The 27,637-nt window shown below is 33.2% G+C and overlaps 1 protein-coding gene across 2 annotated transcripts in view; it reads right to left on the bottom strand.

Moving 5' to 3' along the window:
• Positions 1 to 7,734: 7,734 nt before the first annotated feature.
• Positions 7,735 to 27,637, bottom strand: part of LOC118196070 (pescadillo homolog) — a 97,048-nt gene continuing 77,145 nt past the window's right edge. For both annotated transcript variants that reach the window (XM_085810907.1, XM_085810908.1), the window contains 5 exons: positions 27,459 to 27,584; positions 20,995 to 21,179; positions 17,898 to 17,975; positions 9,534 to 9,751; positions 7,735 to 7,917 (listed from right to left, as the gene is read on the bottom strand). In XM_085810907.1, coding sequence (XP_085667033.1) covers positions 7,837 to 7,917; positions 9,534 to 9,751; positions 17,898 to 17,975; positions 20,995 to 21,179; positions 27,459 to 27,584 — 688 coding nt within the window. In that variant the 3' untranslated portion in view covers positions 7,735 to 7,836. The remainder of the gene's footprint in view (positions 7,918 to 9,533; positions 9,752 to 17,897; positions 17,976 to 20,994; positions 21,180 to 27,458; positions 27,585 to 27,637) is intronic.

Raw genomic sequence — 27,637 nt, 5'->3', positions numbered from 1 at the left:
CATACGGACCAAAATTACTGGAAAGATGTCTGGTCATCTTAAAGAGGGTTCACTGAATTAAGAACTCGTATTTCGTCTACGAGTGAAAGAAGATAAGTATGATGATATGTGTCCAGTAGCACATTCTTGGAGGGTTTGATTTGTATGTACATACTGTATTTAGACACTGAAATGATAAACAATACTGCAACGAAGTAGAAATGATATTTAAGTAAATAAATTAGTTTTCCTTTTTTTAGTACATAAAACATGTTTCTGAGAAATCTTTATTTGTTTAAAACAATTTAACATAAATTCCTTTTTATGCTCATGCTGTATTAAATAATGTAATGCGAATATAATTCTTAAGGTGACGATTTTTTTAATACGTTATTTAATGTGCAAATTTACATTTTGTTAGTTTTTTTATATCGGGCATTAACAAAAGTTTTGCAACACTGCAAATATCATCTACGTAAACAGTTCACATTGGTGTGTTTAATCATATTTTGTTAAACGATTTTTGGCATTTAAAAGAAAGAGACTTGCTTTAAAATAATGTGTCGTGAAATTAGTAAAAAAATATCGTTATCATTAAATACAAGGTGTTTGAAATGGAGCTATCACACTATCAGATTAGAACCATTATTTACTTCCAGTTCTGCAGCAAAAAGTCAGTTACAGAATGTCACCAAATCATGTACAGTCAAAAGTCGTTAATCCGGACTCGTCGGGAATTCGGCGATTCCGGATTATCGATTTTGCGGATTATAGATCATCAGTTTAAATCTGGTAAAATGGCATGCAGAAATTATAAAATTAAAAATATGAAACCATAATTTACGAAATAAAGAACAATTATGATCTAAAGGGTATCAAAATTTACAAAAAAAAAAAAAAAAGCTTAATATTTATTTGTTTACTTTATTAACCATTTCTTTCAATGTAAGTTGTTTAAGTTGCTTCGTTTTTTATGTTATAATACATTCTCTTTAATTCTATAAACAGACATAATTTCTTGTTCAGTTACAAAGTTCCGCTGTTCAAGTCCTATAATTGCTGTGTCGAGAATACCGACTAATTTGTCAATCGAAATTTTTTCGTTTTCAATAACCTCTGTTACTTTCTTCGCTATCGGAAGCGAATTATAATGACGAGGCATTTGATTTAAATCATATCAAAGATAAGATGAAATACTACATTGAGTAAGCAATTATAAGCCAAATAAAATAAAAACATCTGCTCTTAAGATAAGGATAGTGCTGACAGATCAACTTACAATTCAATGCACGCCGCAGCGGCGTTAAAGATAAACAAAGTTTAGATAAACAAACGTTAAAGTTTAGATAAACTTTATCCATTTTTTGCAGCAATTCCACTTTTTGTGTAATGGACTCCGAAAGATACTTTCGCTTTGTATATCCTTTACATATTAGTAAATATATATCGGAAATTCTATTTGACATAATCGAAAGTTCAAGCTTACTTTTATAAAATTGCTCTAACAGTCTGCAAAAAATAATAATCCTGATCCAATTCGAAGATTAAGGAACAACGCAATCTGCAACATTAACTGAAATAGATAATTAGATAATTTTAGCTTAGCTTATCCCGTCCGTTATACATTAAACGCGCGTTCGTAAACGTATTTTGCGCACGCGCAAATTAGCAGCGGTAAAGGTCTTACGCGCGACGCATGCGCAGAAAGTTTGTAGCTTTGAGGTCCGGATTATAGATCATTCCGGATTATGGGTGTCGAATTAACGACTTTTGACTGTATACAATACTTTAGGTACTAATGGTGTATCATATGACACTAGGAACAGGGTTCGTACACATTTCTGCACACAGAAATTAAGTACTTTTAAGGACCATTAATGGAAAAATTAAGGACCTATGAGCAAATGGGAACTGAATAAATTCAATTAAAAATACTATTCTATGCCTGAATTTCACTTTTGTAATACCATCCTAAAAATAAAACAGATTTTTGAGTAGTATGCATTATTACTAAACATGAATTAATTAACATAATGATTGATAAGTTTGAGAATAAAATAAACTTTATACAATTTATCAAGTAGGATGAAATATTTTACACTTATAATAGTTGGACATATTTGAAAGAAGATGACATTTACTTATGTTTTACTAATAGTTAGCTTTATGTTGATGTTTTTATCTCATTTTGTTACATACTTAGTCAGTCTAGAGGTTTAGTAAATAGCAGGTAGATTTTACGTCAAACGTATAGGTTAAAATGAGAAGTAAGATCATAATCAGCATGATTCATAACAAAAGACTGAATGTTGTCACCGCTGTTGCTTGTCTAGAGAGACATGCTCATTAGAACAAACCTGAAAGGTCTGATGTAGACACAGTTGGCAAGTGTTGAAACTTAGTCAGGCTTTGTTTGATGCAGTTAGTGTCATAGCTTTGTGTAGAGTTCCAAGGGATTGTAGCCCAGTTAATATACTTTAATGTTCCAATAAGCGATTAAAGTACCACAGATGATAAGTTATTTTGTATTCGCTAGATGCAAAGAATAAGTTTTACTTGAATTTTTAAATTTTTGTGTTTTATCTTGTGACCACAGTAAGTGTTAATGAAAGGCAATAACTCGCTTTAATATGTAGAGATAACTTTTAAGGGTCAGCAGTTAGTTATAAATAATTAAATTAGGTAATTAGATAGCCTTAGTCATTATGGATTTACATGGCCACTATTAAATTTTATGTTTTAACGATATTTGTTAAAAAAGCCTATTAAAATCAAAATCTAATAAAATTCCACAGTTTAAAATACATGTAATTTATGACATTGATTCTTAAACGATATTAGGATACACATTAAAAGCTACAAAACATATGTTTTGTAACAACACTCAACAAAATATTTATCCTTCATTTTAATTTGAAGCCTTTCCAAACATTTTGGCTAGTTTATATTGATTTCCTTTTCTTTAATCATCTTTTCTAACAATTAGAGAGTTGTCTCAATGCTAGTTTCTGCGTGCTCATCTCCTAACTTGTCAACCTCTCCACAAGGTACCTATGAGGGTTTACTTGATCTGGTAAAAGTTAAGTAGTCCCAAACCCCTGACTGAATCATAAACTGAAAGGCTGAAATTATAAACAATTGGGTAAGTTACATAATAATAACTGCACATATCTTTGAGGAGTAATTTTCTTTATGTATTCAGTTTCTTTCTTCAACACAGTTCCGTTTTATTTTAGAATTTTTGGATCTAATTATTTCTATTATTCTAAAAAACACTAAATGCATTTAGAATGTATAGAAAAAGTGGCTAATTCTATTTCTTTAGTAATATGAACATTCAGAAGAAATATGAAATATATATGGTAAAGCCCGGTTACAAAGCTGGTGTGGCAGAATTTTTAGAATTTAGTGACACACCCAACAACAAAATCTATAAATAGCAAAACGTTTAGAATTTAGGATCCACAGAGATTGTATCAGGTGGGAAAATGCCTAGTGCCAGCTCTAGGACTGATGCATTAAGGCATATTAGATGAATCTTTTAAATTGTTAGTTTTCAATTTCTTTATTAATAAAAAAATCCCTTTCTATAATGCCTGCCCAGTGATAAGATTAGAAGCATTTTTGATATTTTTGATGCTTGTGTCTAGTGAAAGGTAGAGAAAATAAAGGGAAGATAAACATGTTAAGAAAAAGATTTTAGTATCAGGAGTAAAACATTTAAATATTATGTTTTCATTGTTCTTCCAGACGTTCTCCAAAAGGTAAGAAATTCATCCCAAACTTTCTGTAAAATACATCCATTACGTATCGATATCATGGAGACATTTTTCATTTTGTCACATATTTCTCAAAATCTTCTAGGATCGTGGGTCGATAAATCTTGACTTCAAACGCTTCTAAACTTTCCAAGCTGCAATGTCTAAAATACTAAAGAAAAATTATCCCTACCAATTCTGTAACAGCAAAAAGTCAGAAAAAGACATTTTTAATTAATTGCATAGCTAATTTTGTTCTTGCTAAGAGCTGTTTCGTAAATTATGCTGTATAGCAATATGCCTTATTTATCAGATTCATAATATTGTATAAGTTGCCAAAATGAAACTTTATAATATGACAGCGAAAAATAGAATGTTTTATTTTAATGTTATTTTTTACGTATAATTTCAATATATTACCATTATTTTAATGAAACTTATCAATGTTATGATGCTTTAAAAAAACTGGTCGAAAAAGTGTCAGATCTCGGAATTAAAAATTTTCTATAGAAACTGATCCTAAAATTGCCAAAATGTTGACAAGTTGCCAAATTTAGAGCTGTTTAATAAAAGAATTCACATCCCCAAAAGCAAAAAGTTGTTTAAGTGTTCTTTATTAGAAAAAAAGGAATTTCGAAATGCTTATGTTTCACTTCTTGATAAGAAACTCGAGTATCCCATCATTTTTATTAGAAATAGAAACAAATTATAACCCATGAACCCATTCAAAAGATAACCATATATGTCAGTGAATCGCCAAAAATATTCCTCCAAAATGCTAATTCACACTCAAAATGGCAGTCAAAAAAAAGAGACAGAAATTTCAGATGATTAAAATTAAGGACCTTCTGCTGATTTTAGCCAAAATTAAGGACTTTTAAGGACCAAAAATAAATTCCAAAAAATTTAAGGACTTTTAAGGACTCTTAAGGACCATACGAACCCTGTATGAAGGTTTACCAAAAGTTTCAAAACAAGTACTATGACATTCATGAAGCAGAGCGCTCTGGCCGGCCTACTGATGATAATGAGGCTCCCCTGCGAGAACTTGCGGAAGAAGATCAGTATGCAACCACTTGAGAGCTTGCTAAGGAGTTACGACATTAACTTCTTAGCAAGCCATTAGTCATGCTATGCATTGCATAAACATGACATATAAGTTCAATTGCCAGTTGCTGCATGAACTTATTCAAGCAGGTAAGGATAGACATGTTCGTGCCTGCACTAACCTGCCTGAATATCATCGCAAGGATAAAATGCTGAACTGCATCGTCACATGTGATGAAAAGTGGATTTACTTCAACAACGCAGGACAAAAAGGGGATTGGTCTGCACCCGGTGAGCCTGTTGGCAGCACCGTAAAATGCAATCTAACTAACAAAAGACTGGTGGGATTGCAACAAAAAAAAAAAAAAAAAAAGGTAAAACCCTTTCACAGTAAGGTGTACAGCGAGATGCTAGTCCGTATTGATGCTGCTATGAAGGAAAAACATGAAACCGAGTTCCGGCGCAAAAAGGTAATGTTCCATCAACATATGCAAGACCACATGTGTCTGCATTCAATGGCTGGACTATGTACAGACTCAAATGGGCTCTTTCCCTACACCCACCATATAGTCCCAACATCACTCCTTCACACTTCTACCCTTTTTCATACTTCCAGCTACACCTTGCTGGTGCTTGCTACCTTTCATTCTGCACAGGATGTCCAAAATGAGGTTGATGTTTTTTGGGACTCACAGCTACTAAGTTTATGGGTCGAAGGCTTTGAAAAACTATGATAATGTTACCAGAAAAATCCCAGATTTGGGTGGTGATTACTACCTGTACTACAGGTATTGCTTTCACGTTTTTTTTTTTCTTTTTTTTTTTTTCCCCTCCCTCTCCAACTTTATTAAGAACGTTTTTTGGCAGAAAACTTTCATAACAGATGATTATGAACTTTTCAACTTGGAAATTTATCTTTTCTTTCTACAAAAACTGGAAAATAAAAGAACGATCAACTATTAAGCAATTTTCAGCATTCCCTGTCTTCCTCAAACAGATATCTGAATGCCTGAACAAAAATTTCCACCCAAAGCCTGCTAATCTCTTACAATATAATGGATTAATTTAAAAAATTTGAATAACAATTTTAGTATCTTCACAGAATCTTACTCAAAACTGAGATTTGGTTGCATTATTGCCTTACACAAAAACTTAAAATATTTAAGTTTATGTATTAAAGATTCTTTGAACGGTTTGGAACTCTTATCAGGGTTGCCACCCAAACCTGAGAATGAAATTCCCTGACCTTTCCATGTGTGTTTCAAGAGAATTCCAGGCTATCCACATAGCATGTGGTGGCTGTGCTAAAGGTAAACTAATTATGATACCACTTGAAAACAAAAAAATTTGCCAATTACATATGACTTTATATATATATATATATATACACACATGTAATAATAGGAAGGAAAAGATGAAGCAGCAGCGATGCGTAATACCTAGATATCGTAGATCCATATTTAAGATGAAGAAATCTGATTGCATGGTGTGCTAACAATGTTGAGTTCATAATATTTAAGAAACTTGGCAATCGAGGTGATTTTAATTCCATATTTATTTTCCAGTTGATGTTTGTGGCCACAATCACGTGACACTCTAGTCATGCCTATTCAAGAAAATTTACATTTTTTATATTGTTGCGATAGGAACAGAGCAGAATGAAACAGCGTCTAATCAGCACAGAGGCGAAGGCTAAAGTGCATAGTCATCCAATATGAAAGCACACGAAGAGAAAGGTTTTGGTTTGAGTTAAAAGTTTCAGTTTCCAATTATTACGTCATCCATCTAAGATGAAATGATCTAGAAATGATGCAATTCAGAGAAGTTATTACGATTTTTAGAACAGAGAGGGAGAATTAAAGTTTTACCATTAGTTTAAATTATAATTTTGATTTACATATTTTTTTATCTTACATATTGCACCCCCCTTCAAAGAAAAAAAGCCTTTTCAGAAAACAGCATTAAAACAGTAGCAAAACAAGGGAAATATCACAGAATTTTATATTATCTTCACTGAGAATTGAGATTAGGATCTGCCCAATCGGGATTTAAAATATGTCTTTTCTGCAGACATTTTGCAGCTAAAGGAAGTAAGAAATCTATTTAATGATATTTAAAAATAAATTCAAGTACTTTATATTTATTTAGCAGCACACATAAGTAAAAAATATTAGCATTAAATTTCGTGAAGGGATGTCAGAATTAGTTTTAATTGTCAGAATTAAGAACGCTAGAATTAGTTCCACAAGTATGCCAGAGAAAATTGCCTGGTATTTAAAAGTATTATTAACTAATAAGTAAAGGACGAAGACACATTAGATGATGTGAAAAACATTAAAATAAAATTAATTACTTAAAGATTAAAAACTGAATTGCAAAAATCGACGGTATTTTGGCAAACACAGATATATTAGATGCTTAGCTTAGATGATCGATTATTATTTTTTTCTTATTTTACTGCAAAATGGCAAGTAAAACATTTAAGAAAGAAGAGGTTTAAAAGATTCTGTTTTATATGAAAATGGGGTGAATTTACTTTCATTCGACATACACTGCACATGTGCATGTGAATCTCTGGTTTCTTGAGGTTACTGGAAACCAAATATGCTGGAAATTTGCTTTGCCTTTCTAAAAGACAATCTGATTGGGAATGCGAAAGTTTGCTCTATGCCAGCTGTTCGAATGAAGCTCACACGATACATGATTTGCCAAGAAAGTGATCACTTCCAATGTTGGCATGAAAAATAACTTTTTTGAGGATCGTGATATGAAATTTGCAGACTTTTACAAATTTTGATTCCCCGATTTTATTCGTCATTTTTCGTATTCTCTGACTTTTCCCGGTTTTTCAGGTAGCATGGCAAACCTGTCTTATGTTAGAATCAATATTCCTTTCAGAATAATCTCTCATTTCTATCATTCATTACACAATATCAACATACCCTTTCCATTCATAATAAAAATCAATATATTTATAGAATGTATTTCACAATCTATCTTTATGTATCTTATATGCAATATATACAATGCAGGAAAGTTATTGAATGCAATTCTAAGATGCACTAAGTATTTGTCTTTTTTGTTTCTTCAATTCCTTTTCATATTCTTCACGTTTTTCTTTCAGTTTTTGAGCCTGCAAGAAATAAAAAGATTTGCTTCTTAGCAACTTAAAAAAATTTTAACTCCTAAAATTATGTTACACAAATCTGATTACAACACAATTTTATACAAATTCATTAGCTACAAATACTTAAATAAACTCATTCAATAAAATATATTTATGACTACAGAGGTTTCTTAAATTTTAAGTTTAAAAATTATTCAGATAAATTTAAAATACAGTTTCAGGTTGTGAGATTGACTTATGTATTTACTGTATAAACTAACATAATGACTCTTAACCAGTTTAATCACATTAATTATAGTTTAACCCTTTCCTGCACGTTTCCTGTAGTTGAAATTTTACCAAAAAAATTCATAGGCAGTCTATTTAGGCCTAAGAGAGTATGCAGGTATAATTTTACAAAGATTGCACAAACCGTTTGTATTTTGTGGGTGTGTCCGAAGCGAACACACTGAGCCGCATGAGCTGTGATAGGTGAGCACTACTGTGAAGCATGTATTACAGTAAAATACTTTGTCTATGATTTAAAAACAGTGGAATCTGATCTCTGTAGCGGATTTAGCATAACCAGGGTGCACCACGGGGAGGCCTGCTATTCTACACCCCAAAAAATGGGGGGGGGGAACTCTCATTGCTTCGGCAATGCAGAGGCCTCTCCGAGCCATTTACACAATTTATAAGAAAAATAATTAAAATACTAAAATGTTTACAATTAATTATTGACTAGGAAAAAATTATTAAATATATATACAAATAAAAAGCTACAGAAATCAAAACTAAGCAAACTACACACGATGAAAGAAAGAGAAAAAAAAGGGTCTGCTCTCGCTGAAAATCAAATAGCTAAGTGAAAAAACAAAGCACGGGGGTCTTCAAAACCAAAAACAGAAAAGAATAAAAACAAATATAAATAAATCTGTGCTCTCAACCTCCCCTATGTTTGAAGCATGAGACCAGATTCTGCGGCTCTGGTCTCAGGCGCTACCAGTATAGTGTGTTCAGTCCGAACACACCATATACTTAAGGCTTCACTATACACAATACTTCAAAGATAAATATTAAAAGTAATACAGAATAGGCAGATTAGCATATGAAAATTATATAAAGATTTTTTTCATTGATATTTTTTATATTAAAAAAAATCTGAAACATTTCTTTGAAAAATCAGTGTCTTTAAAAACAGAATATATCTCAATGTTAATAATTTGCTTGGGTGGTGCTGCCATCTATTATTCATAAAAGAGATTAAAAAGTAATCATTAGTGTAGTTTTCGCGATATTTATCGATTATTTTCAATGTCTAAAGAGGGAATATTTTTTATGTGTTCACACTGAACACTCTGCGCAAGAAAGGGTTAATTGCTCAGTAACTTTTCTTTACTAATTTTAGAAGCAACTAGCAACAATCACAGTACTGTAGAACCTCACTTACTTGAAGTAACTAAGATAAAATTGTTAAAAATCTAATTCTATTAAGTAAATTTTAATGCAGACTCATATAGTTTAGTTTGATGCCTATATCTTTGTATTACGATATAAATAATCTTTTTAAGCACCTTAAAATTAACTTGAAAAATATTACCAAGAAACATATGTATTGTTTTATACAGAAAAAATTCTATTACCTCTCTGTTCTTTCGTCTTTGACCATATGCAATTTTATTATATAATCGTTTTGTCTTCTTTGGCATCATCATGATGGCTAATCTTTTTTCTTCAGCAGCTTCTTTTTCTGCAAGTTTTAGAGGATCTTCTTTAGCTGGTATACCTTCAGTGACTTTCATTTTCTTCTGTCCTTCTGTTTTAGCATTTTCAAGTTTCCTCTTCTTTTCATTATCAGTTTCTGGAATATAAAAATTTTAAATAAATGGAAACAGAAATAATCTAAAAAGTAAAGATCAAATTAACAAACTTATAATATTTGAAGTAATGTAATCTTATCAAAAATACATAAAAATGTTGCAAAACACTTCAAATACATAATAGTTTATTACAATACTAGTTTAAAGTAATACAATTTGATAAAATAAATATATATATTCTAAGTTTCAATGAAAATTTTAAGATGATCACAACTTAGCTATAAAATTAATTAATTTATTATTTGTACAAAATAAATGGAATAAACTAACAGAAATATATGAATTTGTAGTTGCACCTATATGAATAAACATTTATATGAAAAACACTTGTTACATGATTGACAAAATATTACTTATTTAAAGAAAGAAATTTTACTAAATTATAAATAAATTTCTATATTATAAGCTATAATGTTATGCAACATATTTAGAAAATATTTTGTCATGAATTTCTATGCTCTTTTTAAACCTTACTGAAAACGTTTGTGTGTATTATGAATTATTATTAAATGTAAAACTGAATTAATGATTAAAAAAAATAAAGCATGCTATAAGAAAACCCAGTATTTCAACAAACATAACCATATATTATCTTTGTTTAACAAAAACATATACACAAGGGGTTAAAAATAAAGCTATACAACTGTAGTGGAACATAATTTAATGTTTTTATATGATTATTAAGATTTCCTAATTGGCAACGTGACATAATGTTTTTGCATAGATTCGCTGTCTGGCAACGAGGAGTTGAGTTAAAAAAAGTTGTTACTTGGAGTGTTACCTCACGGATTGGAGGAAACAGAGTTCGCCAAAGTCCTCATCAACTTTCTTCTTGCTTAAAAAGCAAGATTGATACAGATATAGATACTTGCAGTGTTCCATGATAAGCATCGTGTAAGCTTTTCTTCTTTAAAGTTTGTTACATTTTTACGTCAAGAAATAAGTTATATGTTGCAAATAAGAATGGAAATCATAAAAATAGATTTCATTTATCCATCAATAACTACACAACCATGCTGTAATTGCTTTACATTTAATTTCTTTTCAGAAGTAAGAGATAAAGCAAATCTGAAAATTTACTGATGATTGGTAACAACAGAAAATAAAAATCAATATTAAAAAAAAAAGGGAGGGGGCAAGAATACAGAAATTTCTTATCTAATAAACTACTAATTACAATAAAAAAATAGAAGCTACTGATGGAAATGCCTTCAATTTTGTAAAATAAAATGTGTAAGACATGGTTATTTGTTTTACATTACCCAACAGCCCCAGAGAAAACACATATAATATGGGGAAAAAGTCCTTATTTTTATGAAAATAATGTTAACCACATTTTATGTATGGCACAGTTATAATCATCTGTGTAACTTGGGACCAAGAGCTGTGCAGGCTAGAGAATTTTGTGGATTAAACATCATATCTTTTCTATATCTAAAATTAAAAAGCTGTTGGAAACAGCAGATCAAAGCAATGTTAGCAATTTCGTTTTCAAAAGAAATAAAGAATGGATGAAAGACAAGTAAAGAATTGATGAAAAGATATGACAGGGTGATGCACAAGTGTCACATCAATTGTTTTGCACATTATGCATTTATTTTTCATCAAAATATTACAAAATATATAAACATAATTGTGAGCATGGAAAGTGAATTTAATACAAAATATGTACAGTCAAAAGTCTTTAATCCAGAATGATCTATAATCTGCACCTCAAAGCTACAAACTTTCTGTGCATGCATGAACACATAATGCGTTGACGCATGCGCGTTTAATTTATAACGGACGGTATAAGCTAAGCTAAAATAATCTATTTCAGTTAATGTTACAGATTGCGTTGTTCTTTAATCTTCTAACTGGATCCAGCTTATTATTTTTTGCAGACTGTTAGAGCAATTTTATAAAAGTAAACTGGAACTTTCGATTATGTAAAGAAGAATTTCCGATTCCGGCGCTGCCAAAACGTTTCGATGTCCATCAAACAAAAAGTGGGGGGTGGGTCGCGGCGCACAATGAACTGGAAGTTGATCTGTCAGCACTATCTTTATCTTCAGGGCAGATGTTTTTATTTTATTCGGCTTATAACTCCTTACTAAATGTAGTATTTCATCTCGATGTACTCCGTCTTTGATATGATTTTAATCAAATTCCTCGTCATTATAAATACCACGAATACACATCAAATAGTTTTCTGGTTGCAATTTTCTAATTTCGACTATGCATAATGTATGCTTTACACATGCGCGCGTTGAAAGAAATGTTTAATAAAGTAAACAAATAAATATTAAGCTTTTTATTTAAATTTTTTTTGATACCCTTTAGATCATAATTGCTCTTTATTTCATAAATTACGATTTCATATTTTTAATTTTAATTTCCGCATGCCATCTTACCAGATTTAAATTGATGATCTATAATCCGGAATCGCCGAAGTCCCGACGAGTCCGGATTGAAGACTTTTGACTGTATAACTTTATATGAAGATCCAGGTAATGCTTAATTAGGTAATATTTGTCTTTAATTTTGTTTTAGATCAATATATAGTACATAACTAAATTTATCCAGACAATACTATATACTTTTTAATTTCCATGTGTTACTCTCCTTCCCTGCTGAGGATTTTCTCAGTATAAAAGCGCAAGAAAATTATTAAATGAAGTTAGCCGAAAAACATAAAATACAGAGTATCTGATTAAAAATTACTGTTTTATATCATAACCATATTATAAATAGTTGAATAACCTCAATCATGAAGTGAATTTAAGTCAGTTCTTTTAAATGATGCTGCTGTGCAACACGAAAACATCCTGTCTATTCATATTTCAAGGTTGGCAGCCATGGATAGCAATTTTTAAATGAAGGTCATCACATATATTTGCAATGTAATATCTAGTTACATTAGTTTTTGAAGGGTGCATTGTGAAATTTTATAGTTTTTGCCCTCAAAAAAGTTAAAATGCAAGAGAGAATACAATGATGTGAACTGAGATTTAGAAAAAAGTGAACTATTGGCTTACAGCAGAGGTTCCCAAACCTATCCTTTAGACCATTTACTGATTGTTTTTCATAGAGTGACAATAGAATATTTACCCTCGAGAGTTCCAAATCAGAATGAAACTGAGCGTAAAGTTTCACCCAAGGCGCTCCAAAACACAGGTGAAGAAAAATGTAGGGAAATCTTGTATGGCAAGTGCGAAATTTAGCTAGCAATGACAGTTGTCCGATGAAATTTTACGTTGTCTAAATAGTTTTGAAATGCTATCTTAATACTATTCATCAACTTCAAACGTGTTTTTGATTTAAATCAAATTCTTTGTCATTATGAATATCATGAATACACATCAAATAGTTTTCTGGTTGCAATTTTCTAATTTTGACTATGCGTAATGTATGCTCTATGCATGTGTGCGTTGAAAGAAATGTTTAATAAAGTAAACAAATAAATATTAAGCTTTTTTTTTGTAAATTTTGATACTCTTTAGATCATAATTGCCTCTTTATTTCATAAATTATGGTTTCATATTTTTAATTTTATAATTTCTGCATGCTATCTTACCAGATTTAAATTGATGATCTATAATCCTGAAAAACCGATAATCCGGAATCGTTGAAGTCCAGACAAGTCCAAATTAAAGACTTTTGACTGTATAATTATATGTGCACCATTTTATTTTCAACAAGAGAACCTTTGCATGTGTTATAACCCTCTGGCATGCCTTCCAAAATTGCATGCCACAGATGCACAATAAGTGACTTGAGATGCGCTATATTTGCGAGCTTTCTTGTAAATACCTTATCTGGTTTGTCTCCCATCTTTGTAACATTCAAAACACTGATGTGACAGACATTACACACAAATTAAACACCTCATTCAGAAAACTCAAGAACAGCATACATCATGTGTGGACAGACTCTGTCTTGTATGTGCTACTGAGCGTGTAAAGAAGACTTGTTACCATTTTAAGACCTGTTACATGTTGGATACCATAGGTTCTTAGTCCAACATAGAGCCAGTTACTTCCAATTGCTGACATAATTTGTGAATGGTCTGTTTGCAGGGATCCTTTCTTATACGAAATTGTGCAAGAAAATGTCTTTATGTTGCGACCAAACTCTTCTTCAAAAAATATATCCGATACTGACTTCTGAAACCTATTGGATTTTCCATGATCAACCAAAATACACACATTTAACATTCAATACATAATATTAAAAATTTTAAGGGGTGATTGAATGATATCACTTTTTCTTCACCTGGTGGATCATTCTCATAGCTATACGAGCAAAACTCCTTTTTTGTCCTCAAAGAGTTGCAAAATGATACAGCACACAGTTTGAGATCCAAAATTGTTGGAACTTCAGCTGTTCTGGCTTTTAAATCACCAATTTAAATCTACTAAGATGACAACATGTAGAAATTCTAAAATTAAAAATATGAAATGTTTGTTTATGAAATAATGAAGCCTTTACAATCTTAAACAAATCAAAACTTCAGGGAAAAAAAAAAAATCCTGAGTATTTATTTTTCCTTTGTTTTATTAAACATTTCTTTTAATGCAAGTTGTTTCAGATGCTTCATTTTTAATGCTTTGTAAGTTCCACTGTTGAGTATTCTAACAAAACTAATAGAGTATATTCTTGCCATATTGAATATTCTAACAAAACTATCACATGAAATCTTCTCATTCTCAAAAACTTTTTGTCACTTTCTTCACTACTGGCAGAGATATTTTCTGGATTTAAAATTACACTACAGATTTTGCCATCAATTAGTTAAATGTTGATAGGGGCACTGTCATCACACTGGAAACCACCTGTTGTCTCCACATTTCTTCAAAAATTCTATTAATTGGAAACTTTTGCCCTCTGTAGCATTTAAAATCTCTACCAAATTTAGGTTGTTATTTTGCTTAATTTTGAAATCGCACTTTTTTTATGCCTGACATATGACAACGAGGTTCTTTTTTGTCTTGCCAAGGCTGTTGTAGAAAGCAAGTATCAAATATGCTGCTTTGCAGATCTTGCTACAGCTCCAGAATTAGAAACTCTTTTCAACATAATTGAAAATTCAAGCTTAAATTTTGATAAGGTACTTGTATTAGTAATAGCCTGCAAAATATAATAAGTTGTATAAAATTAGTTAACTACAGAGATATCATTACGGATATTAGTGCAGGAAACATTATCTATATACCAATTTATGATCAGAATTAATTCCTGTAACATAAACTATCATCACATACAATCTTTAATCAAAAACGTAAAAAAGTTGCTGAGTAGTTTACATAAAAAGGGAAAAGAAAGAGCACAGTTTACTACATTAACTGAACTTAAGTTCTTGATCTAATCCTTTCTGTCTTCCCAGCTGTTCAACTAACAAAAGAAAACCAGTATCAGCAAAACTGCTATGTTAGGAAAAGTTCTTTGGAAATAATTCTCATTCTTTTTCCCAGTGCTACACTAGTAAAAAAAAGCCTGTATGAGCAATATCCCAGTACAAACAAATGCTTTGCTGCTGCATTTATAGTTTAGCTCAAACAGAAATGCTAACCACTTGAGCCAAAAGTGGGAATCAATGTACTGTTATTAGCCATGGTGTGATTTTCCTAGTCAGCATGTATTTAAAAATGCCATACAGAAATACCAGGTTAGGGGAAAAAATAAAAATAAAAATATGCTGCGTATCTTTTTTTTTTTTTTTTTTAAGGATTATACTTGCTATTTCTAAATTTTGTAAAAAGGGGGGGCAGGCCTATGGATATCATCTACTGCCTATACACTGCTCGACATTGAAAATGCAACACCAAAAAGGAGTGATCAGAAACTTATGCAAATTTTAGAGTAGACAGACGTCACTGAGTTATGCGAATGATGTGAAATGTGCAGCTCTCCAACGCACGTGAAGTAAGATATAAGGCAAGGAACGTGCAGAATGGGAAATATTCGTGTCGTTATTTCTGCCAGACGAATTATCGAGGAAAGTTCGTTTTTGTCCCGGAGGATATGTGTAATAGGAGAGAATGCCAGACTGCCATCAACGAAGGCACTTCCAGCAGATACATGATTTTACGAAGGGTGTGGTGATTGGGCTGAGAAGGGAGGGTTGGTTCTTACGTCAAATCACAGCTGATACCCACATGGATGAGAGCATGGTGCATCGGCTATGGTAAACATAGTTGGAACAAGGAAATGTGGGAAGAAGGAGGGGTGCAGGTGCAGCCAGAGTGATGTCAGCACATGTGGATCAACGCATCCGCCGACAAGCTGTGGCAGTCACTTGTACCACAATTCTGCAGCATGTGCAAGATACCCTGGATGTTCCCGTGTCGAATAGAACCATTCATTCGTCAATTGGTTAAACGTGGCCTGCACTCACGGTGTCCGTTAAGAAGACTATCATTGACCCCACAGCATAGACACCAATGTTTAGAATGGTGCCAGACTGGAGCGATGTGAATGACAGAATGGCGAAACGTCGTGTTCTCAGATGAGTCACGCTTCTGTTTACCTAGTGACAGTCGCCGCATATGTGTGTGGCGTCGACGTGGAGACAGATCTAATCCGGCAGTAACTGTGGAATGCCCGACAATGTGGCATAAAGGTTTAGGGCGCTATTGCTTACGATTCCAGGTCACCTCTAGTTCGTATTCAGGGCACTATGACAGCCCAACGATGCTTGGATAATGTATGGCAGCCAGTGGCAATCCCCTACCTTCAGGGGCTGTCTAATGCAATTTTTCAGCAAGATAACGTTTGACCACACAGTGCTCGCATCTGCCAACATGCTCTGCAATGTATACAGATGCTTCCCTGGCCACCGTACTCTCCTGACTTGTCACCAATCGAATATGTGTGGATTGTGATTGGACGCCGTTTGCAGACTCTGCCCCTGCCTCGTTCAGAAGACGAACTATGGCAAGTGGTTGAAAGGGAATGGAGAGCCATCCCTCAGGACACCATCCACACTCTTACTAACTCTATGCCTAGATGTGTTTCTACGTGCATAGCTGTCCGCTGTCGTCCTACATCCTACTGAGCCAACGCGGTTCTCGCTCTGTATTCTATCAATTTGAAATAAAGATTACTTATTGCTGCTTGCTGTCTCTGTCATTTTTCAAATTTCATCACTTTCTGACCACTCCTTCTTGGTATTGCATTTTCAATGTTGAGCAGTGTACATATTTTTAGTCAAATTATGTACATTACTAAAAAAATGGGTTTCCACAATTAAGAATTAACCTATTGTTTATTCTAAATTATACATATGAATTTTGTAGATGATACAGACATAATGTGCTTACTATCTCTGAATTTAATTTTTGTACACAATCAAACTAGATCACCATGATAAATGTTAAACATGAAACTTGATTCAATACCAAAGCAGATTTTTTACCAGTACAGTAATTAAGTATGTAGACAGCTGTGAATCATTTTATCCATGTCACACACACACAAAAAAAAAAGTCACTCTTTTTTTATCGATCACTTTCTATATTTTATATTGACATATCATAAAAACTGTAATACATTAGTTCCTTATGTATCAAAGATATTCTACAAGTTTGGGGAAGGGGCATTATTGACTATCTTACTTTTATATATTTGGAGATGGAAAACATTTTCATTAACTTTAAACTAAATAGGTAATTATTTACTTTCAAACATAAAAGCACAAATGTAAATGTGACTTTGTTTATTCATTATGCAATAGGCAGAAAGAATGTGGCAAATGATTCATGAAAATTCAGGTTTCTCACTTTATTAAAGAGGTAGTAAAGTGCCCAAATCTTTAATGTATATCTCTTCCACATTTTTATTTTTAAAGAAATGTTTCATGACTTTGTAAGTAAAAATCTAACAGTGCTAAAAGAATAATGTGTTTTCATTTTATTACATAAGGTGGTTAAAAAATCAATCAAATGAGAAAGAAACTATACTTAGAATTACATACGCAAAAAAAGGCCGGGAAACAGAACAATGATTGAAAAAGACAATTTATATTGGGTTTGTTTAATTAATATAAATATATTCATATTAACTGAATAGAGGAATGACTGAAAAAAGCAATAAAGGATTACAGATTATGGTTTTCTCATTAACAATATTATTAGCATTTTAACAAACCTTTATCTTCTTTTTCTTCATCAGAACTATCATTTCCGGATAATTCTTCATCAGATGATTCTATAGGTCGCCGTATACCTAGAATTTAATTTCATTTGCAGAATTAAAAATAACTTTCCAAAATCTTATTACTGTTTTAGCAAATTATTTAATGCAAGCATAAAAAGGTGCCATTCAGAAATATAATTTACAAGAACTTTAAAACAGGGTTGCCACTCAAACAGGAGAAAGAAATTCTCTGCCTTTTCCACATGTGTTTTAAGAAAATTCGTCTATCTGCATAGTGCACGTTAGTTGTGCTGAAAGATAAATTAAATTATGATACCACTTGAAGAGACACAAATTCGCCAATTACACGTGACTTATCCTCAAAGCATTACTATTATAACTACACTGGTGTGCAAAAATTAAGGACGAACTCGAAAAATTAGCATATCAGCTGAACGAAGAGGCAGAGAGAACAGAAAGACCAATCAGGAGATTAAGTAAGGTGATGTACGGTAGCACATGCGCAGATATGCAGGTAGACGTAATGGGGGAGTGTCTGAGTAGTATAAAGCATGCTGTCGGTGTAAGATCAGTATTTCTGGCAAAGAGATTGCACGCCGTATAGCAGTTAAAATCACACCGAGTTGCTGCCTCAGCGAGAAATGGCGAATAATCAATCATCTGTTAGACGACATCTGGATGCTATTACCCGAGGTCGAATCATTGGGAAGTTGGAGGAAGGCCGCAGTGTGACAAGTGTGGCTGCAGAGTTTGGAATTGCTCACAGCATCGTTTCACGACTTTGGAGACAATTTTAAACTACAGGAACAGCTATCCGGGGGTTTAGTAGTGGTGGTCCACGAGGAACCACACCCGCAGATGACCGGTATATTGCCTCACAGGCCAGAAGAAACAGGCGGCAGACAGCGGGAGAAATCGCTAGACACACGACACAGGCGACTGGACGACTGATTACGCATTTTACCATGGCCAGAAGACTGCACGGTGGTGGTCTGTTTGCACGACGCCCTGTACGGTGTGTACCTCTAACGCCTGCCCATCGGAGACGGCGTTCTCTGTGGTGCCGGGAACACCGGAATTGGAGACCTTCCCATCTTCGACGCAGGTTCAGTCAACGGGACCCGTTATTGTAACGAGATTCTTCTTCCATATGTGCGTCTTTTTAGAGGCGGATGTATGGGATTTTCTAGGCAGACGCTTGGCAGCTTGTACCTTACCACCAATAATGATTCCGGAGCTTCGATTGGCGCTGCAAGACGAATGGGCAGCAATGCCTCAACAACTCATTGACACCCTCACTCTCAGCATGGGCAGGCGCTGTGAAACCTGCCTAGCAGTCAGGAGAGATCATATCCCCTATTAAAGACCGGATGCTTCTTGCTGGACACCCATCACAGGGATGTTTTGGCCTTCAGTCGCATTGCGCTCCATGCTACTTTTTCAATAGAGCTTCTTTTTATCCTTCTGATTTCTCTTTTAGTATGTGTTGCTTACATTACTCATGTCCTTACGTATTGGGGATCTTACGGTATTAAATGTGTTGATTTGGAAAGCTTTTGTACAAAGTTATATTGAAAAAACCGTCTCGTCCTTAATTTTTGCACACCAGTGTATAATAGGAGTTGTTTTCTCCATTGGAGATTGAGATTAAAATCTGCCATCTGGATTAAAAAAATGTCCTTTTTTGCAGACATTTTGCAGTTAAACGAAAGAAAGAAACCTGTTATTGATATTTTAATACAAATTCAGGTGTTTTATATTTATTTAGCAGCATGCATAAGTAAAAAATGTGAGCATTTCGTGATGGTAAGTTTTCGTTGCTGAATTTAGTAGCAACATCTTTATGACAAAATTGTTGTTTGACAGAATCATGGCTTTATTTATATTTTTCGATTGTTTAATTGAAATTGGATTTTATGGAACATTTTCAAGCGTTTCAGAATTTTTTAATAAGTTTTTTAGCATTTTATAATAATTTTATTATTTTTTTATTGCAGATTAATTTTAATAACTAAATATTAAGTGATTGAAGAAATCTTAAGAGTATGTCGTGCGGGAGTGGAAGATTCTGAATCCCGGTTATCACTGTAAGACCATGATAATGCAGCGTATACTATGCCATTTCAGTTGTAAAGAAATGGGTGGAAAGATTTGAAGCAGTGGTGTCAACATTGAACTTGAAATATCATACTGTTAGAATTAGTTTCAGGAGTATGCCAGAGAAAATTGCCTGAAATTTGAAAGTATTATTAACTAATAATAAATAAATTTAGAAGGAAGAAGACACATTAAATGATATGAATAACATTGAAAATAAGTTAATTACTTAAAGATTAAAAACTGAATTACAATAACTAATGATATTTTGCGAATATAGTTATATAAAAGGGTTAGCTTGGATGATTGATTACTATTTTTTATTTTATTGCAAAATGACAAATAAGGCATTTATTAAAAAAAAAAAAAAAAAAAGAGAGAGAGAGAAATTTGTGGTAAAATTCTACAATAGGCCTTAGCATCATTTTGAAAATTGTCACCAACACCAAAACGGCCATCCGTTCACTGCTCATCATAAAGTCGCAGAATCCCATGTGTACCGTATACTAGAATTAAACCAATTTTGTCTTATACAAGAATGGGAAGGTGCTTTCTTTTGTTTAACGTGCACTGCACATGTGAATCTCTCGATTCTTGAGGTTACTGGAAACTTGCTTTGCCTTTACAAATGACAATCTGACTGGAGCTGCGAAAGTTGGCTCTACACCAGGTGTCCAAATGACGCTGATGTAATACATAAAATTCGCCTAGAAAGTGATCGCTTTCAATGTTGGCATAATAATAGTTTTCTTTTTTTGGGGGCGGAGCGGCATATGAAATTCCCTGACTTTTCTAGTCAACTTTCGAATTCCCTGACTTTTTCCGGTAGCACGGCAACCCTGTTAAAAGCTAATAGCTAACATAAGTAATAATAATGATAAAAAAAAAAAAATTAAGTGAATACATTTTTAAAAATATACATACACACTACATTCATATTAGTAATGAAAATTTAAGGAAGGCATAAAAGTTAACACTTTTTAATACACACCTTTGATTATTCCATTTTGTAGATCAACGAGAGCTTTTTTCTCAGGGGGCACATAATCTCCTTCTTTTTCTTCTACAAAAGGAGACAAATGAGGAGGAAGCACTTCACCAGGGAAATATAATTCAACAGGAAGTAACATTCTCGCATTTACACTATCGTACACCCACTGAGGTTGAACATAAATCCTGAAATGTAATAAATAATAGTAATCATATTATTCATTGAAAATAATTTCCATTGTCTTTGATTTTAATGACCAACTATTTGTCAGCCTTTTATAATAAATCATAGTGCCATATATTTAGCTGTATAAGAAAAGCTCCCCAGATCAGCTCTGGAAGTGTGGCAACAAATGGCACAGAGGGTTGCACTTGCAGTTATAGTAACCTTCAATGCTGACAAAGCATTGCAACAAGAAAAACTGCCGAGTTAGAATGGGAGTTGGTTATAGAATTATTTTATAACCACCTATAAGTAGCACAATCTAATTATATAGATGAGAGGTCTCCAACCGTTTGTCCAAGAGCAGTGTTGCATTTGCGAATGGTTTCAGCCGAGCTTACTGCTGTGCGACTATAATAAAAAAGTTATTGAAATCAATACAATGATATGAATTTTTTTTTTAAATTAAAGAAGCATAAATGCGCTTGCTTTAAAAAAAAATATTGGTTATAATATTTATCTTTTAAAATACGCTTACTAGATGTCCTTGTTATCATTGTATTGCTGCCCAAATGGAATAGTGGTTAATGAAGCTTACAAATACCGCAGGGCCTGGGTTCAAATCCCAAGAAGGCATGGATGTTTGTAATCATATAGTATCTATGCAGCAAGGAGGTACTGAAAATACATGATGAGCTAAAATCCTCTGAAGAGACTGATGGTAGGCAAAGAGGGATGGGAGATCCTTAGACTGCCCTCCAGGGTATTCTCTCTTTGAATTCCTAAACTGGGATGGGAGCTTGTCAATTAGTTATGTACACCAATACCCCAATCATCTATGGTACTACAGAGGTGCTGGCCTAGCTTCTACCTGTATTTATACTATTGTACTGCATGCTAAAGGTCTCAAACAAGCAGAACATAGCAGCTGAAGCAATTTTATGTGACGTATGAACATATTTTAACAGGGTTGCCACTCAAACAGGAGAATGAAATTTCCTGACTTTTCCAGGCATGTTTTTAAGAATGTTACAGTCTATCTGTGTAATGCACGTTGGCTGTGCTAAGAGATAAATTCATTATGGTATTACTTGAAAACACAAAAATTTGCCACATATATATAAATGATCCCCAAAGCATTACTATTATAACTATAATAGGTGTTCTTTTCTCCACTGAAGATTGAGATTAGAATTTCCGGATTAAAAAATGTCTTTTTTTGCAGACATTTTGCAGTTATACAAAAGAAAGAAATACATTTAATGATATTTTTAAATAAATTTGGGTATTTTATATTTATTTAGCAGCATACATAAACAAAAAATATGTGCATTAAATTTCTTGATAGTAAGTCATCATACTGCTAGAATTAATTTCAGGATTATGCCTGAGAAAATTTCCTGAGATTTGAAAGTATTATTTACTAATAATAAATAAATTTAGAGAGAAGAAGCAACATTAAATGATACGAATAACATAAAAATAAAGATAATTACTTAAAAATTGAATTAGAATAATCAACAATATTTTAGTGAATATAGTTATACTAAATGGTTAGCCTAGATGACTGATTACTATTTTTTATTTTACTGCAAAATGACAAGGTATTTATTTAAAAAAAAAAAAAAAAAAAAAAAAAAATCGGTAAAATCCTAATACAGTACAAAGTTCAAAATCCGGAATCGCCGGATTTGGGATTTTTCTGGATATTAGATCATCAGTTTAAATCTAGTAAGATGGCATGTAGAAATTATAAAATTAAAAATATGAAAGCGTGATTTATGAAATAATGAAGTATTTATGATGTAAAGGGTATAGGAAATAAAAAAAAAAGTTTAATATTTATTTGTTCACTTTATTAAACATTTCATGCAATGTAAGTTGTGTAAATTGCTTTGTTTTTTTGCGGTAATACGTTCTCTTTAATTCTATACACAGACATAATCTCTTGTTTAGTTACATTGTTGAAGTCCTGTAGCTTCTATTTCGACTAACTTGTCAATCGAAATTTTCTCGTTTTCAGTAACTTCTCTGTCACTTTCTTCACTTCCGGTAGCGGTATTTTCTTGATTTAGAACCATACTACAGATTTCGCCATTCATTAACTGATTGATGATTGAGAAGCATTGTCATCACAATGAAAAATTTCTTTTATATCATCTTCATTTATTACTGCTTCTCCACATTTTTTTCCAAAATCGTGTTAATTGAAAAATTTCACCTTTTTTTTTTTTTGTGATATCTGTAAACCTTTAAAATTAGCGACTATCATCATCAAATTTAGCTATCCTTCACTACATATTTGGCTATGCATCATGAGGTTGGCGACTAACAAGTTGTTCCATTAAATTTTATCTTGCTTCTATCGTGCACTGAGACAATTAAGCCCGGATTGCCATTAGTTTAGTTATTTATTATATTTATGTCTATTTCTTACACATGCTTAAGGCTTACCAGAGTTCTGAATAAATAAATTCCCACCATATACTTACGCCTTATTGAGGGTCGGCACTAGATATCTTACCGCCTGATGCAGTCACTGTGGGTCCTAAATTCTGCGACTCGATGTGGCCACATGAGCCCTGGCGCTGGTTCTGGGTTTATGTGAATAAAAAATCAGTTATTCTTAATTTAAATAGTCCTAAATGTAATCTTTGGGTCTATGAGTATCATCAACAAAATCTATTTTTAGTATATGGAAAGAAATTTTTGGCAAATTTCTTCCCATCAACATTTTTTAGCACATTTAACTTAAACCTGTAATCATCTATAATCATCAGCAAGCATAATGTCAACATAAAAGGTTACCGCACTCCTTTATTATTCAATTACTAACATAAAAAAAAAAAAAAAAAATAGGCATTGCTACACGAGTCATTACTCAAGTTGCCATGTTTTGATAAACATGTGGTGATGAAAGGAAAGCATAACAAATAATGATTCGCCAGGTTGGCGTCAGATCAACGATGTATCTATGTGGAATGTTTCAGTTTGAGATGTGTTCCAAGCAGTTACGTAGCAATGGAGCCAAATTACTGATTAATAAAAATTTATGCAAAAATGATTGCTTCTTCAATTACACGGTATTTTATTTAGTGTCGAAGTGAAAATAAGAATCAGGACTCATGCGCGGAGGGGGAAATCAAATGCAGATGCGTAAAGCCTACGAGAAAACGTTGTTGGTGTTTTGAGGTCCAGATTTTAGATCATTTTGGATAATGGAAGTCCGGATTTCGGACTTTGTACTGTACTATATGGTGGCCTTGGCCCGATTTTGAAAATAATTGCCAACTCCAAAATGACCCATTTACTACCCATCATCATGTTGCCAAATCCTGTAACATGGAGTTTAGAATAGAATACATGAAGGCTTTTCTAACCAAAGAAGGTCTATGCAAAGAAGAAAAGGTTCAATAGACGTAATGCTATTATGGCGCTACAAGGCGGAGAGAAAATTTGCCAAGGGACTTGGCGACGGAATCTGACGGCAAGAATTTCCCTCTTCACGATCAGGAGATAAGGAACAAGAAGAAACATTGTTTGACCTTTCACAATAATTGAACACGTTGAGCGCCGTGGCTGACACTAGATTTTCCGTTTAGGCCGCGTCAGCCATCTGTGGCTGACACTAGACTTTCCGTTTAGAGCACATCAGCCATCTGTGGCTGACACTAGACTTTCCGTTTAGGCCGCGTCAGCCATCTGTAGCTGACACTAGACTTTCTGTTTAGGTGGCGTCGACCGCCGCTGGCTGACAGCGTGTAGCATGATATATAACTATACAATTTACACTGTTTTATGGAATTACAGAAAAATTATTTAAAATTTACTTAATTTTGATTCATTACAGGACTAATGGATTTCATTGAAACACGGTAAAAGCATAAAAACTGTTCTCCATTACAGCGATTACAAATTGTGACAACTGTCTTAGTCTTTTTTCTGGCCATTACTTTACCAGCTTCAGTTGCATTTTTATCATAACATAATTTACAATATTTCCGTACTTCAGAGGCTTTTTCCGGTTTTCTTTGGAGTTTATGCTGTCGTTTTTTAAATATTCTTGCATTTCTGTTTGACGGAATATCTTCTTTTTCACAACTTGTAAGGGGTAGTGCTTATTCTTTCCGGACTTCAGTAATGCTAATTTTCTGCTTTGTAATATCTTTGCATAGAATGTAACTATTTACAAAAGAGACTTGGAGCGTAACGTGTTGAATGAATGCCTATAGGAATCACGTTCCAAACATACACTATTTCCAAACATACACTATCTTCTACTGCGATAAAAATTGTTGGCCCTACAATGCTAGCGCTTTTAAGCACCACGCGTGGCCTGAACGGAATTGCCTAAGAAATACGCTTAGCGCTCAAGGTGTTAAGCACATATCCTTTACCGCAGTTTATTTTTTTTTGGTGGGAAGGGTTTCAAAATAACCAATCCATTAATTAATTTATTTCCATGAAAAAATATTTTCTTTTCCTTTAAAGTTTAAAGAAATTTTAAAGGAACAGAAAAAGAATTTGAAACGATATTCAATTTGTGAACTCTTGATAGCGTGACCTTCGAACTTCGGACACCGGCTTCGAGCTTTGGCAACAGGTATTTCGCGTATGCACAGCTGTTTCCCTCTACGTTGGAACAAAGCCACTGAATGCTCAGGGTGGGTCCAGAGGAAAAACTAGGAGGTGGAGTTTTATACGAGAATAAGTATTTTGTTTAGTTTAGCATGCACTGCACATGCCGATTCTCGAGGTTACTGGAAACTTGCTTTGCCTTTTTAAAAGATAATCTAATTGGAGCTGCAAAAATTGGAATGATGATTTAGAGAAAATGATGTATTGAAAACAGATTTTATAATATCGGCAACAGTACTTTCTGCAAGCGTTTTCACTATAGCAGTTTTGGCAGGACTACAGATTAATTTTTTTGCTATGGCAGAATCAGGAAACATTGCTTTGAAAAGCTCTTTGGAATGATTCGAAACAGAAAGCGGTAGATTATATTCAATTAAAAACTGAACAAAATAGCATTCGGCTTTTATAGGATCTGTTTCATCATCTTTTATTAAGAAATTTGTTATTTCTTTAGATTTTACAGTGCTAAGTTCTATGTGCTTTTGAAAAAAAAAAAAAAAAAAAAAAAGCCATTTACAGTCATCTTTTCTGCCATGTGCAACAGAGAAGTCTTTGTTGCATACACTGCAGTGTGCATGATTCACAGAAATTTCGGATGCTTTAATTCATGGAAATTCCAAAGAATACGAATTTTTATTTCATAAAAAATTTAAAATTTCTGCTTTGATAATTTTGGCTTCTTCGTTCGAGGTAGCATTATTAAAAAAAAAACTTTCACTTGAATCACAGTTCACAAGACACACTAAGCTCTCTCCGTAATCTAAACAATGGAGCCGAATGTAGCCTTAAACACGTAGCAGCAAGGAACCTGGGAGACAGATAAAGTAGAGACATAGAATGTCTATGTACAATACAAATTCTTTGGTAGAGATATGTTGTGGGGTAACTATTGACAAACCATTAACGGTTGAAGTTACTGATCTACGACTGGCTATTCTTCAAAAACAGGAACGCACTCAACACGTGATATATGATGACACGAGTATTCAGCCAATCATCGGATGAGTTAGTTGGTTCCGTTCATGCGTACTGGTTCTCATGCTCTGTTTCTGTAAAATCCGTAGTTTTTTCCATACTTTTCAGAGCTCATAGTTTTTCATGAATTTCCGTAGAAACTACGATGATGGTGTGGTGTATTGAGAATACGGCAAAGCACACTAGGGCTATCTGCCTAAGGGGAGGGATGACTTCCTGGAGGACTTCCTAAGAGAAATTGGCTTGTATACACATTACACATGGGGAAAACCACGAAAGCGCCCATGCAGCCAGATCGTTCATGGGATTCAAACCTCGGACCGAACTACCAGTGTTCAGCGATTTTACCGCTCGGCCACTGGTGGGCCCGGTAGAAACTACAGAGAACCAGAAGTTGTAGGAGTCTATGTATTCAATGTATTAAAACAAATACATAATTGAAATGTATTGGTGGCTTGCATAAAATTACTTCAAGAGCATGCTCACATGAAGAAGTTTTCACTGTATTTTACTCTACAACTGTCTAAATTAACAAATTTTGAAACTGATTATCTTGAAAGTCATATCATTAAAACATAATATATTACGAATGAATCGTTTCAATCTTATCTTCATTATAAATTAATCACATAATGTATTAATAATTAAATGCATATCAGATACATTTATAATTAAAAAAAAATATTTACCTGTTTGCATACTGCTTTGTTAAAGTTGGCCGATCAATAATGTGATGTGTTATTGATTCATCTGATTCATCAAACGTAGCTCCAACAAAAAGTGTTTTATCAAATGACACTTCTCCACCAAAACATCTAAAATATACAGCAAAATTAACACACATTAATATGAGGGGGGGAGGAGGTCC

Source organism: Stegodyphus dumicola, chromosome 2 (genome assembly GCF_044657685.1).
Source record: "Stegodyphus dumicola isolate Sdum_Otavi_A_Nest chromosome 2, ASM4465768v1".
NCBI lineage: Eukaryota > Metazoa > Arthropoda > Arachnida > Araneae > Eresidae > Stegodyphus > Stegodyphus dumicola.
Note: the sequence above shows the minus strand (reverse complement) of the source record. Positions and strands in the feature narration are given on the sequence as shown.